We start from the raw sequence: 13,779 nt of genomic DNA on the forward strand, positions 1-13,779 counted from the left end.
CCCAAACAGAGTGACGGTTGATTGCAGTTACACAATACAGAACCCTTAATGAGATGGTTTATTTTTGCTTATTACATGCAGGGAGTTGTGGGAAGCTTGTTTTGATGTAGTTACATTTACTGTATGTTTTTTCCTAAATGCTTTATTGTGTTCCACAGCAAAAACATGCTGGATGTTAAAATGCCTATTAGGGGGTCAATATAATTATTATGTAACCACAATGATAAATATTAGGGATCCTGAATACTGGAATTATCGATATTCAAAAAATGTGTTGATAAAATAAAGAAAGAATTTCTATAGACCACATACTCTAAATGACAGCTGCTGAGTAATTGATTGGTTTAAAAAATCTACAGCTTGTAAGGATCTTCCATCTAAAGAGACACTTAATCCAAACTGATTCAATAAATCTAGTTTATTATTAGGCTACAAGAATTTAATAGTAATATATCTTTGAAATAATGATGTTTCTTTACTCGCCCTAGATGATTTCACAGTCCCAGGGCACCCATTGCATGACATCCTTGTTACCTAGCGACATGGGGCTGTGCAAAAATAATCCCCTTCTGACTGTCATCTTAAAATGTTTAGTGCAAACATAATTTCTATTTTGCATTTTTAAGTGCTTAATAACCTTATTAAATGTTACCTATGTATTCTTTTTCATTGAAATATGTCTTTACAGGTAACATTTGGAATGAAAGTACAAGCTATATTGCAGGAGAAACCATCATTTTCACCTGTCCCATTACAATATCGGCCATTACAATGGCTTCATGCTGAGTTATGATGTTGCACTGTGTATATTAATAAGCTGTTATGGATTTAAAGTTGACAATGCAGATTCATTATTGTAATAGCTAAGCGTACCTCTTTGTAAAGCCGCAATTCAGCCTTAAAATGCAATTACTACCCTACTTGTTCATGATACAAACAGCCCTGTCACAGATCTTAACGAATGGAGCGGACTGGAATTTCCATATCAAGGTGTTTGGCAAAACCAGTGATGTCACTTAATTAGTAAACAGTATATGGGTTAACAATGTAAAACAGACATGACTGAGGTCTGATTGTTCTCTTACTGCAGGAGCAATCAAGAATCACCCAGGCTTCAAATGTGTGTCATTATAACCATTTCAAAAGGCTAACAATTCAGATCTTGGTATCATTTGTTGCAGGTCTTGTTCAACTTACAGTACACACTGCTTGTCAACCTCAGTGCTTTCTCTAGTTTACAATGCCTCAATGCCTGATGCAGGGGTCTATTTTAATGATCTAAAGTAAACAGTAGAGGATCTAAATAACTCTGCTCTTTAACTGTATATTAATCTAGCCGTGGTTTTCCCCCACTTCTAGGTGACTTCTAGACCAACGTACTATCATACATACTACAGTCAATACATATTTAGTAAGAAAATTGTTAAGATCCTATGGTGTGACATATTGGATCACTGGCCTAACAATGACATGTGTTTACACTCCCACATATACAATAGAAGGACACTCAGCTGGATACCAAACTAATGAGTTAAATACTGCAAGAATACCAATAGAGCAGTATACTGCCCACACCTGCTGACAAGGTGTTGCGGTCAACACACGTCAAAAGATATGCATAGCCACAATTGGCACATGCAATGATCAGAAAGATTCTAAATTCACAGAGATATTGTCCTCCTTATCTTTTCTTGCAGTATCGCACTGAAGATGCGTCATTATCAGGCTATTTGCCAGACTCCATTACTTTGGAGGCGTCTGATATACTTCTTTAATTTGAATGCTGTTTCCCCGAGAAATCTGTTTATCTGCTTTGTACCGTGATGAGATGGGGATGTTTGAAAAGAGCTGAAACACTTCTCGTTTTTTATGTTGTTGTTTTTGCATTCCCTGACTGATATGCTGATTGGTTTGGAGCTGATGATGAATGTGCTTTGACTGTTTCTCATACACATGATGTTATTTGACATGTTGATATATTCCAGACATCTTTCACAATAATCTCTTACTCGCCGTGTAGTCTGAAGTCTGCAGTTACAGAATATGTTTAAATAATATTAAATAACAAATGGTAACCCTTTCAATACTGATATCACACAGTATTTCTACTTTAAACCAGTGCTGAGATTATTAAAAATACAAATCACTCCAAAAACGCTTGTTGTTATCCTTAGTTTTACATATCACAAAACGGATTCACAACCTATGTAATCTATATATTTTGCATTATTCTTATCAAAGTGTTTCTGTTTATAGAATGTAAAGGTCTCTCTGAATACATCATTTTAATGCAGTAGAAATGCAGAAGTCTGTTTGTTAGTCTGTCCTTATGCTTTAGCCATACAAATCTGTAATGTACAGCTATGGCCAACAGTTTTGCATGACCCTATAGAATTAACTAATTTTGCTTCATAAAGTCGAATGAAACCTGCTGAATGTTGTTATGTTAACATATTTAATTACATACCATTTTGTAGTTTTCCATATACAGTACTTAATGAAAAACAGGCAAGAATTGAAAAATGTGACATTTTGAAATCAAACATGAAATACTGTATGACTACTATGGCTTCCGGTAGACTTTTGCAATATCGTTTTGTAGTTTCTTTGATTACATGACGTTAAATAAAACTTTTGGCCATAGCTGTATATATAAAGTATATAACCAGGATGGGACAAATCACTTTGTATGCTGGGGGCCATTTGGCCACTAGCTTTCAAAACCTGGTGGCCAAGTGAACTTTTATGGTGACCAACATTTTCAAACGGGGACAATATGAGGAGATGTGTATATGTTGCACACACATTGCTTTTGCATGCTTTGTTTTCATGTAATGGGTGTTTTTTTTTTTTTAATTCTTTAAATTGTGGGAGGGAAACTACCGTATATACAGTCGATGTGCCAGGGAACTAACTCCATGAAATTCCAGGGAACTATATGCATCAAATGCCTGTGCAGTTATTTTAAACCCTCCTGTCTGTGCCGTAAGGCAGCACAGGCACCTCAACACTCCTTTCATTGGCCATAGCCAAAATCTACTGGCCATATTAAAACTGAAGGTCGCATTTGGCGACCTGATTTGAACCACCCTGTGTATTACCCAGCATTTCTAGAGACAAGGGCCTGCACTTCTACTGCACGCTTCTTTCCCCTCTCGATTTTAATCCGCTCATCATAATAAACCACTGAGGCAAACAGACTGTGAGAAATTGCATGACACCAGCTTTTACTGTTAGCATAGCTGACCGCATCCCGAGCTTGGCCTTCTCAACCCAGATTGGTTTTGTCTTAATCCTTTGCGACATTTTTGTATTATTACTACTGATACCCCCAGTGGTAATGGGACTGATGCTAGCTGTCAGATTGTATAGTTCTTTTTTCCCCCTTGGAAAGATTAGTAAAGTAATATGGAGTTATTTTCATGTTGGCGAATCCCTCGAGGAGAGTGCAGTTTTTACTCTTTATCAATTCATTTGTTCAACTCAGGTAACTTTATTGGAATCACTTAGGGCCTTAATTATAAACTTGCCCTTTTTTGTAGCCGTCACATCTAACTACCATAATCCATCGTGTATCCGCCAGTCACATATCCACCTAACCGTTTATCTGCCATGATCAATCTCTTCAGCAACGTTTATTACTGAACAGAGAACATTAGTTCAGAGATTGTAGATCCTACCAAAGTTTTCGTACACTGTGTTCTATGTGCTCCGTGCACTATCATTGCTGATAGTGTCACGTGAGCTGTTCAGTGTGTTGGTATGTAAATAAATCCTGTTTGCCTGCGGGGCGTTATCAACTTCAACCTCCGTCTCCATCTCCTGCCTGTCACTCAGCAGCGAACACACGCACCCACCCACACGGTAGACGACTACCCTGTAACAAGCATTAATACCCTGTATCTTTTTAAACAAGGGATTTAGGGGAGCTCCCTAATAAAAGCTGAATCTCAAAACAATAACTGTGTGAATATAGTAATTGCTACAGCTGTGTGTAATGGTATTTAAAACAGGATTCATTTATCTGACTTTTTACACATCCGCCTTAGTGGTCCCACTGCAGTTGGATACGTGACGGATTACTGTACTTGGATTACAAAATGATCAGATGATGGCTCCTGAGTGAAACACCACTTGCCCTGTCATCGCCCACCTGTGGGTACCTGGCATTTAAAAACAGACCCAAAGACATTTCCCAGGGCCAGAGATCCACATTTATATCTCTATGCAATTCAGTGGGATTCATTAAAACAGTCGAACCCACACACAGTGTTGTTTGACTACAATTCAAAGTAAAGGGTTTAGGGTAATGCTGAAATTCCCTCAAACAGGACAAAGCAATGCTGGTAAGGATAACGCTGGAAGAAACTCCAGCAATGGCAACACAGTGAGTTTGGAACAAATATCCTGAGATGGTAGCACACCATGCTACTGTAATGTAATGTATTGCTTTGTCTTAGCACCATGTGGTACCATCTCTACTAATGGCTCATAGAACTGTGGTTCTACCTTCTCCCCTTGGTTCATTTTCATTTCCATTTCCATTGTAATGGTTCTAAATCAGACTTAGAAGATGTTCAGTTATGTTAAGGACTGTTATTAAGTTGAAAATAAACATCCATGTCTAGTGGCCTTAATTATGCTTTGCAAGTCAGTACAGGAATCTAAGATAATTGGCTGGTTTTATTAAAAATACTTAAAAGCAATAGAAACGTACTTTAAGCACATATGCAACAAACATTTCTACATTTGGATTCACAACTCATTCATTCATTTATCCATACCTGGAGGCTATCTTCTTCTAGAGCACTGTTCCCAATAGCTTTGTCAAAAAGGCAGAGAAAATAGCTGAGAGGGAACTGATATTCTCTAGCCAGGACTCTGAGAGCCTGGAGGATAGAATACAGGAGCGCACCACGGTGGGCTACAGGAAGCAACTTGTCCCTTAGCTGAGAAAGGCTGCTGTACAGCGATTGAGACTCCTGTAGTCTTTCAGAGAGCTGAAACACAATTTTAAAAAAAAATGTAATCAAGTGCAGTAAAGTAAATTAAACTTAACCAGAGTGATCCATTTAAAATGAAAATATTATTCTTATAATAACAGATTAGTGTAAATACATGTGATTGTTTTTTTCAGATGTATTTCAACATCATTTACTAGTCTGTCTTTGTATTTTACAATATAACAAAATGTAATCTCTAAGAAGACATGTAAGGCAGATACAGTACATGTTGGTGTACACTTTCCTCTTCAATTAGCAGCAACAACTATAACAGTGTCATCACATCCTGCTGAAGCATAAAACGTGTTGGAATTAATTAAATTATCACCTGGATGCAAACATATGTACTAATTAACAACTTTAAGTGGAAGCTTTTTAAAAATGAAGAAAATGAGATCAAAAGGATTATTTATCCGTGTACTGTACTTACTTGATTCTTATCATTGAAGATGTCTGCTATTCCATCAGAGTTTTGGGGTGAAGAATTAATACACTCTCTAAACCTGATCTCCATCTGCTTCAGGGAGTCCTGGGCGTCAAGAACGGTCCTTGCTACTTTCTGTTAAGGAAACGCACACAGTAATGCAGTATTGGGGAAGTACAGCTTGGACTGTGTTTTATAGCTTTATCATTGTATTAAAGAAGTAGCCAATTTACCTTTAGTTGACCTTGAAGATTGGGTTGGGTGTTGCTAAACATCCTGTGCAACAACACATCTCTCAGAGTATCTTCTCCCTCTCTATAGTTTATGAGGGTTGTTCCACAGTTTATGTCAGTCCTGAACCGCCCTTCTGTCTGGGACGTAGCGATGTACAGTCTAAACTGATCTGAGCACAGCAATCTGTGGCCTTCCAAGCAGATGATATTAGAAGAACCTGGAATAAAACAACAACCCCTCCTTAAAGTGAATCCCTGTCTTCATGATCAGACAAGCTTGTCCCTGAATCTTAATTCTGTCCACAGTTCCTGGGCATTGAAAACAAAATCCACACATAATCAAATAAAACAAACTGAACTTAAATGTTTGCATCCATAGTGTGTCCATGCCTCATTTGCAGCCAGTGGTTGCCAACAGACCACCTTGGTCAGACACAAATGGGTCTATTGAAGGATCTAAAACCGTTGACCAAAATCTGTAAGGATGTTTCATGGATATAGAGCATTGACTGCAATCAGAATAAAAAATGGTTTTCATTTCAGTACATTTACTCACAATTAATCAACCAATTCATGAGGCAGCTAAACTGTACATTCGCAATGACTGAAAAAGAATACAACCAGACACAGATAAATATGTATTACATTACTTGCAAACCATTAAACCTCCCCATTAACTGCAGATTAAAGACCATGTTTCTCCAACGCAGTAGAATATTTCTAAGCATTATAAATCAAATACACAGAATGTCCAGCTGCAGACAGCCTGCATGTATTACTGTGCATTCAGCTCTTACCCAGTTGAAGATTACGCTCAGTAGCTGTATTGCAGTGCTCAATCAGTGGTCGAACGAGGTCGTCCCACTTGTTGGTGTAGTTATATAGGAGCAAACTGCTTCCCGACTGCAATGCCTTCTCAATGTTTAATAAAACGCTGCTTTCCGGCCTGGGTAGCATTGAAATCAAAACAAAACAGATAAACAATCTATACACTAAATCAAATATTAAACAGGTCATGCCTTTTTTAAAGCCAGAAAGAAAAAAAATGGCATTTATACAGGCTTAAAAATCAGTTAATGTGACTGACTGGGGCTTCATGTTTGTTATTGAAGAATTACAGTATAAATCTGCTGTACTACTCGCCTCCCCAAGCCATCTCATTTCCACAATGCACATTACCATTCTTCATTTACCCCTTATAAAAGTTTACCACAGTATTTTTGCACTGTATTTTTTGCAGTTTTACCATGCTTTGCCCCACAGTTATACTATGCATTGACCTTGGTTCACCATGTTTATTAATGTGCTTTATCATATCTTGCTAATCTTTAAATTGCTTACTCATGCTTCACACTATGCTTCATTACACTTTCTGTGCTTTTACTATGGGGAAACTTTTCTAAGGGATGAAAAATGTCTTCTACACATAACATTACTAATTTCTACTTCAGAGCGAGTCTTCACAACATTGCTTTTTAACTGTGGGCTCTACCGGAGCAATGCTCATCGAGAATGGATTTGAGTCTGTTTTAGGTAACACTGTGGAAACTTCAGTAAATATTAACCTCTCGCCAAGTTTGACACTGATTGTAGATGCGCTGTGGAGCTCTTTGAGCCACTTCTCTGTTTCATCACTGGAGTCAATCAGTAAAGGAGGTTTCTGCCAGGATGTGAACAGGACAGCAGCATTTTGCATCTGATGGAGCGTCCAATCTAGAAGGAAAGGCAAAATTACATTCAAAATGGCAGGATAGTATTTCTCTACTAGCTCCCTGGAGATTCCCTCAAACAACAACAGCTTTGTCTAGCAAGATTGTTACAGCAGTGGCAGCTCAAACTAATGTTGTATCTGATGGATAATTGCAATGATTAGCATGGATATTCAAACATCTAATTAATACAGTTTTTTTCTTTTTTTTAATTAAACAAGCAAATGTTAATTAATTCAACAGAATGTACAGCAAAGTAGTGCAAAAACAGAAACCCAGGGAGATTAAAATGAATGATCAAATCCTAATCACTGAAAGCACAGTACTATAAGAAAAACTAGCATTGTGGACAATCCTGACCTGTTCAAACTGGCCTCACCTTTGGCTATCCACTCCTGGACCTGCTTATGTCCTACTATAAGCTTCAGCAAGGCTTTGATGAAGTCTGGGTAATGCTCCTCAGTAATGACAGGAGCAGGGAGGTCATGTGGAGAGGACTCATAGTCGCTACATACGTCTACTTCAGGCTGAGTGACTGCAGGATCTTCTTGTTTAACTCCTGGGTAAAAGCAAAAGTTGTGTATAAATATGCACCCAACTTCTAATGTAAAAAAAAAAATGTATTGTTCTAATAAACCACCAAACAGCATTTTTCTGTGGCTTTCAGTACTTTTGGTGGGGTGGGGTAATATAACTAACAGAATCGGACAACATTTTTTAGCTTGTGGATTAATTTGGAATCTCATTCATTATAAAAAAAAAACAAGATCGATGGTATCAAAACACAAAGAAACCCCCTTTTACCTCCTATTGAATAAGAAAAAAAAACATGTTAAAGTGAAAACAAGTGATGCACAGATCCCCAAGGAATCCTCCTCTCTACCTTGCTGGTTTTGATCTTCCTGATCTTGGTTGCAATCAGCTATCACATCTGTTTCCTTTGTTTCCTCGCTGTCTCTCTTGAAGAATTCTATGGAGAAATCAGTTACTCTCCCTACAGCAAGGAAAACGACAGCAATAGGAAAGGTTTTACAATGATTTAATCACCTCCGTCAACAAGCTCTCAAAACATCCGCAGTCACAGCTCTGAATATTAATTAGTACATTCAATTAATACCCACCATCTTGCAGCCTACACAAAAGTGACAGCCTTCCCCCTATTTAAAATCTAGTATGAAATCTAGTTCTTTAGAGCACTTGACAAGATTAATGATAACATGTCAACTGGATGTAAACAAAGATAAAAATCAATGCTGGTTTCTATCATTGGGCTTATTATAGCTGAAGCCTTGGGAAAATATCTTCTTTTAATAGGCTTATCAGCCATAAAGACCACGGAAATAAGAATAAAAGGTCAGTTTTAAGGATTGCTCACTTTAGGGTTGATTTTCAAAGCTTGGTAACCCTTTCTTGGTAAATCTCTTTTACTCGAAAAGCAAATCACATTTTGTGCATATTTACTGAAACTACATTCAACTGAGCAATATGGAATATTAAGAAAAGCAGAATTATACACATGCAATAAATGAAATAAAATGAAATAAACATCTTTACTACAGTTCCACAAGGTGTGCCCTATAAAAAAAGTGCTAACCAATGCTTTAAAATCTATTTTCGAACACCTTATTACAGGTACCCCTTGTGCTGAGAATCTTTTGGTTCTTTACTTGATTTTGTATGGTAATTTAGGATATTGTAAATAAATAAATTTTGCTATAGGTGACCTGGTCTCACTGCAGCAGGGACTTCTCCTATAGCTTTGGGCTTCAATAACCTGCATAGCACAAGTACACATTGTCAGATACCAGCACCACAAAATCATCCTGTACCTTGAATAGGATCAACAGAGTCAATCAGGAACGGTAGACCCCTCTCCTTCAGACACAGCGGCCACTCCACACTCAGAATGAGACGCCGGAACAGGTACTCATAAGGACCAAGGTAGGTCAAGAACCCTGCAGCCATGGCCGTGCTTCCCAAGAGACCTGTGAACCGCTCTGGGAGGGAGCTGGAAACCACAGAGTACTTGTTGTGCTCCATCTGTAGTATCTGAAATAGAGAAGACATGTAGGTTTGGCAACAAAAATATACACAAAGTGAGACATTTTTGCATCATATCAATTATGTTTTGATATTAAATGTACCATTAAGGGGCCAAATGTGATCCAGAAATACAAATAAAAACGGAGCTCATTCAAGCACCTCCTGCATTTAACAGAATACTGGTAGACTCTACTTTACATCTTGTATACTGCTATATATAAATGGACTATCACTAGCAGCAAGTTGGACCGCCTGTAGTGTAAACTGGTCCCATATGGGATGTATTCAAATTCTTGATGTATTGTTAAAAAGCAGTGCGACTGACCTCTGCTAATGAAGAAAGGTACTCCAGTTGGCTCATAGTCTCCAATGTCTTTCTCTCTTGGTCAGTTTTGTCAATGGAGGCTTCTTCAAACCCCTTTTCCAGCTCATCCAGACGTCTCAGAAGTGTACTCTTTTTTGCCTGTAGGGTGTTCATTTTCTGAACGGCTTGCTCTAAAGCAGCTGTCATCTCTTCCACCTTACTGTGTAAAGGCCTGACCTTGAGAAGAGATCAAGAAGTGTCAGGTGCTTTTCGTTTCTGTAAAGAAAGCAGCATAATGTGCGAAGAGCATGGAGTGGGAATGTATTTGTTACCACCTTCCAAACACCTGCCATCTTGGTTTGAAAAGGCATAACCACTGCTGTATGGAAAACACACACAAAGTAATAATACTTTTACTGTCAATAAAAATAAAAATACCTAAAGCTGGGGTGGCAAATTTGGCCCTTCCACTCCTGGCCTTTGTTCCAGTCCTGTTCTAAATTGTTTCATTGAACCAATTAAACCTCCATAAGTGGTTAATTATATAATTGTATCTGTTAAACCTGGAGTCGCATGGCCCTCCAGGACTGTGATTGGACACACCTGACCTAAAAACACCCAGTCCGCCAGTCATTCATGGGAGAGAGTAGATGTCAGGGCAACAGAACAATGGTACAGTACAATGGCTGTCATTTAATATTCTGACAGGAGGGTAGAAGTTTGCATTTGTTCTGATTATCCTAGGTGGTGAGAAGCTAAGAAAACATATTGGTCTTTGTCCACACAGACATTTTGAGATTTGAGGTTTAGAATAATGAAATTCAAAAATATGAATTGTGTGACATTACACGATCAATCAAATAGGTTGATTTCTACACTAGACTCTGTCCACTGATACTGCCCTTACCAGTACATTTGATATATTACTATCTCATATCAATTCTGAATACAACACACTATGTTTATAATTTTCACACCGACACTACTCACCTAACAGATTGCAAAGGTAATACTTAATTACATAATATATAGCTTCATTTAATTGTCAGGTCAGATTTAGACTAATTCTGTATCATTGTATTTGCTAGCATTCCATCTGTTAAAGATTTACATGACGAATGGTTTAAACTAATGTATTGTAGCTTTGCCAACCTGAAAGGGAAAATGGTCACCAAAGCACATTGTGATGCTCAATTGGTTCTTTTTCAAAGCATTATCAAAGTTAACGAGATTGAGAAAAAAACAAAAACATTTATCTCTACATTAATCTTGAATGGTATTCTTAATGATTCTGTGCATGCCTTTACTGTGAAAACAACATAACAGATCAATAATTAGTATTTTACATGTAAAGCCATGCATCATTAGTGCATTGCTTCATACTGCAATTATATAGCAAGTCATCAAAGTCATAAACATTCAGCATGTATTTTGTCTCCTAAAATGGCTAGAAGTAAGTGATGTGTTCATATGAAGCTTGGCTTTCTACCAAAGAACCTTTGAAGTGAAACCTTTTAAAATAATTAACATTTTATTTAGGTTACCAAAGGTGGTCATAAAGTAACATTTGCTGAAAGTAGACAGAAGCTCTACAACTAAAGAGTATCTGTATCTCTGGCAGTATCTGGGGCATAAGACAAATAAAATGATGCAAGATCGCTTAAACATGCTCTTTATTTTCAAGTGATACTTGCTTGTCTGTTAACCGTCTAGGTCATCCTGTCATTCAGCCATTCTGCATATCTGTCTTTTTTCAACCCTACAAACCTTTTTTTTTTTTTTTTTTTTGTAATACTCTTTTTGGGTTGAAAAATTGGATTGAATAATTCGGTGCTGGTCAATTATTCTGGTCTTTGCTCCTAGAATGCAGATCCATGCAGTAGAGTCCTGCTCTGTGCTTTTCTGAAGCTCTCTGGGCTTCACATAGATCCCATGGGGGCAATGGTTCAATTCCTGCCGCAAGACCATTTTTCAAGCATTCCCCCATGTGGTCTCATAAGCATCCAGGCTGCTATTGATTTCATGGGCTTGTCTTTCCAGGACTCCAGAGCCAACCACTAGAATCCCAAGCCACTCCTGGTAATGCAAGGGAAAGGGTATTTCTCTCGTGTCTGACAAACTCTCCGAGCAGTGATTATACCAGGCTGCTGATATATACAAAGAGACCGTTCCTTTCAGAACACCACTTTGATCTACAACAAAATTGCTAGACTGAATCCTATGCATTATTCATCATAAGAGAACTGTAAGTTGCCTTCATTCATGAGGAGGAGGAGGCTGTCCCACATGAGCCAGTCTGGCAGAATGTCCAACAGTTACTGGCATGTGGAACACAAAATGTGTGTTTAATTACTTTAAAAAAAGACTCTCCAGCATCAATCAAAGTTGTTGTAATTGTTTACAGACCAGCTATATTAGTGGTGAACTGTAAACTAATGGGGAATCTCTCACAAGCTAAAGTGCTACATTTGGTCCTGTGTGATAAATTACGATAATACATGACATTTGGAGAAATTCCTTAGATTGGTATTGCTGAATTGAATAGGACTTACTCCAGTTTGAGATATCATTAGAGTAGCTGGAACCAGACTCATGTTATTATTAACTGGTGCACTGATGAACTGGTACTCAACCATTTTTTTTTTATATACCAGTCAAGCGCTGGTTTAAATACATATTTTTAAGGAGACACCCTTCGTTAAAAAGTACTAATATCTTCACCTTGTAATTTGAGGTTGATACTCCAGTTGAAAGCTTTGGGCGTATCTTGTATTTCACAACAAAAACGGTTCTACACCAGCAGCCTGCACACGAGATGCAAACATACAGCAGTTAATTATGACTTCACTACCCCCACCCTCCCCAATCGGAGGTCAAACATCATCAAGGCCTCTTGTGTGGTTTTCCTACAGCATGCAAAGCACTGGATTTGTTTAATTCCAAGCCAGTACATTTCCACTCGTTCAATCTCAATTAGCTAGTGGGGAATTGAATTGGAAGAATGACGGGAAATTATGTGGGGGATTAATGATCACTGATTTATGAGTACTGAGTAGCGTATCAATAAACCCGCAGAGATTAATCACTTGTAGATGAAGCGCACGCTCTTAGCCATTACATTTCAAAGTAATCACTCAAAAGGTTGTTAAATGATTCTGGTTGATGACCTTAACCTGCAGGACTCAATACATTGGCAGAGGCAGAGGCCAGGTGTACATTTTTGCAAGGTGCTTCCCCAGTCCCTCAATAGGGCAGATTTAAATGATCATTCTGTATGAAAAAAGCACCACAGAATTCTCATACATCATATTTATCTCAATAGCTTTTCACCAAACAACTTCCAATTAAAATGTTTTATTTATTTTTTATTGACATGTAGCATAGCGAGGTTTCTCTAAAGATGCAGAACATGTCTTTTGAGATAAGTATTAAGAGTTCTTATGCTTTGAGAAACTGCTTATTTTAACATAGAACAAAATTTATCAGTCAATACATTTATATTTATTTCCCCCCCCCCACATCATATTATTTGTTTCTTTATTAATATGTATTGATACTTTTAGGAGGCTGTGTGGTCCAGTGGTTAAAGAAAAGGGCTTGTAACCAGAAGGTCTCCGATTCAAATTCCACCTCAGCCACTGACTCAGTGTGTGACCCTGAGCAAGTCATTTAACCTCCTTATGCTCCGTCTTTCGGGTGAGATGTAATTGTAAGTAACTCTGCAACTGATGCGTAGTTCACACACCCTAGTCTCTGTAAGTTGCCTTGGATAAAGGCATCTGCTAAATAAACAAATAATAATAATAATACTTTTAATATACTGGACAGTCCAACAAGATAACTAAAAAAATAAACATCAACGATTTAGTAGGTCATTTTGGTTTCATATCATGCAACAATGGCATTATATTCTGTAAATTTAATTGCATTTTCTGGTTAAGAATTCAGTATACCAGAGCACGTGTTTGAAATAGCTTGGTGAAGTATTATTATGAATACTAATTCAGCAGTATTCCAACAAGTATGTTCAGGCAAATGTATAGTTTCATAAACGAAATGTGTA

General features: G+C 37.7%; 1 protein-coding gene across 6 annotated transcripts in view; it reads right to left on the reverse strand.

The window, feature by feature from the left end:
• The window catches only part of LOC117430316 (dynein beta chain, ciliary-like), a 97,325-nt gene that overhangs the window by 34,285 nt on the left and 49,261 nt on the right, over positions 1-13,779 (reverse strand). For all 6 annotated transcript variants that reach the window (XM_059001342.1, XM_059001339.1, XM_059001341.1 and 3 more), the window contains exons 58-66: positions 9,738-9,953; positions 9,199-9,418; positions 8,253-8,363; positions 7,749-7,928; positions 7,226-7,373; positions 6,458-6,606; positions 5,661-5,878; positions 5,434-5,562; positions 4,785-5,000 (exon numbers count right to left, since the gene is read on the reverse strand). In XM_059001342.1, the coding sequence (XP_058857325.1) occupies positions 4,785-5,000; positions 5,434-5,562; positions 5,661-5,878; positions 6,458-6,606; positions 7,226-7,373; positions 7,749-7,928; positions 8,253-8,363; positions 9,199-9,418; positions 9,738-9,953 (1,587 nt within the window). The remainder of the gene's footprint in view (positions 1-4,784; positions 5,001-5,433; positions 5,563-5,660; positions 5,879-6,457; positions 6,607-7,225; positions 7,374-7,748; positions 7,929-8,252; positions 8,364-9,198; positions 9,419-9,737; positions 9,954-13,779) is intronic.

This window comes from Acipenser ruthenus, chromosome 26 (genome assembly GCF_902713425.1).
Source record: "Acipenser ruthenus chromosome 26, fAciRut3.2 maternal haplotype, whole genome shotgun sequence".
Classification (NCBI taxonomy): domain Eukaryota; kingdom Metazoa; phylum Chordata; class Actinopteri; order Acipenseriformes; family Acipenseridae; genus Acipenser; species Acipenser ruthenus.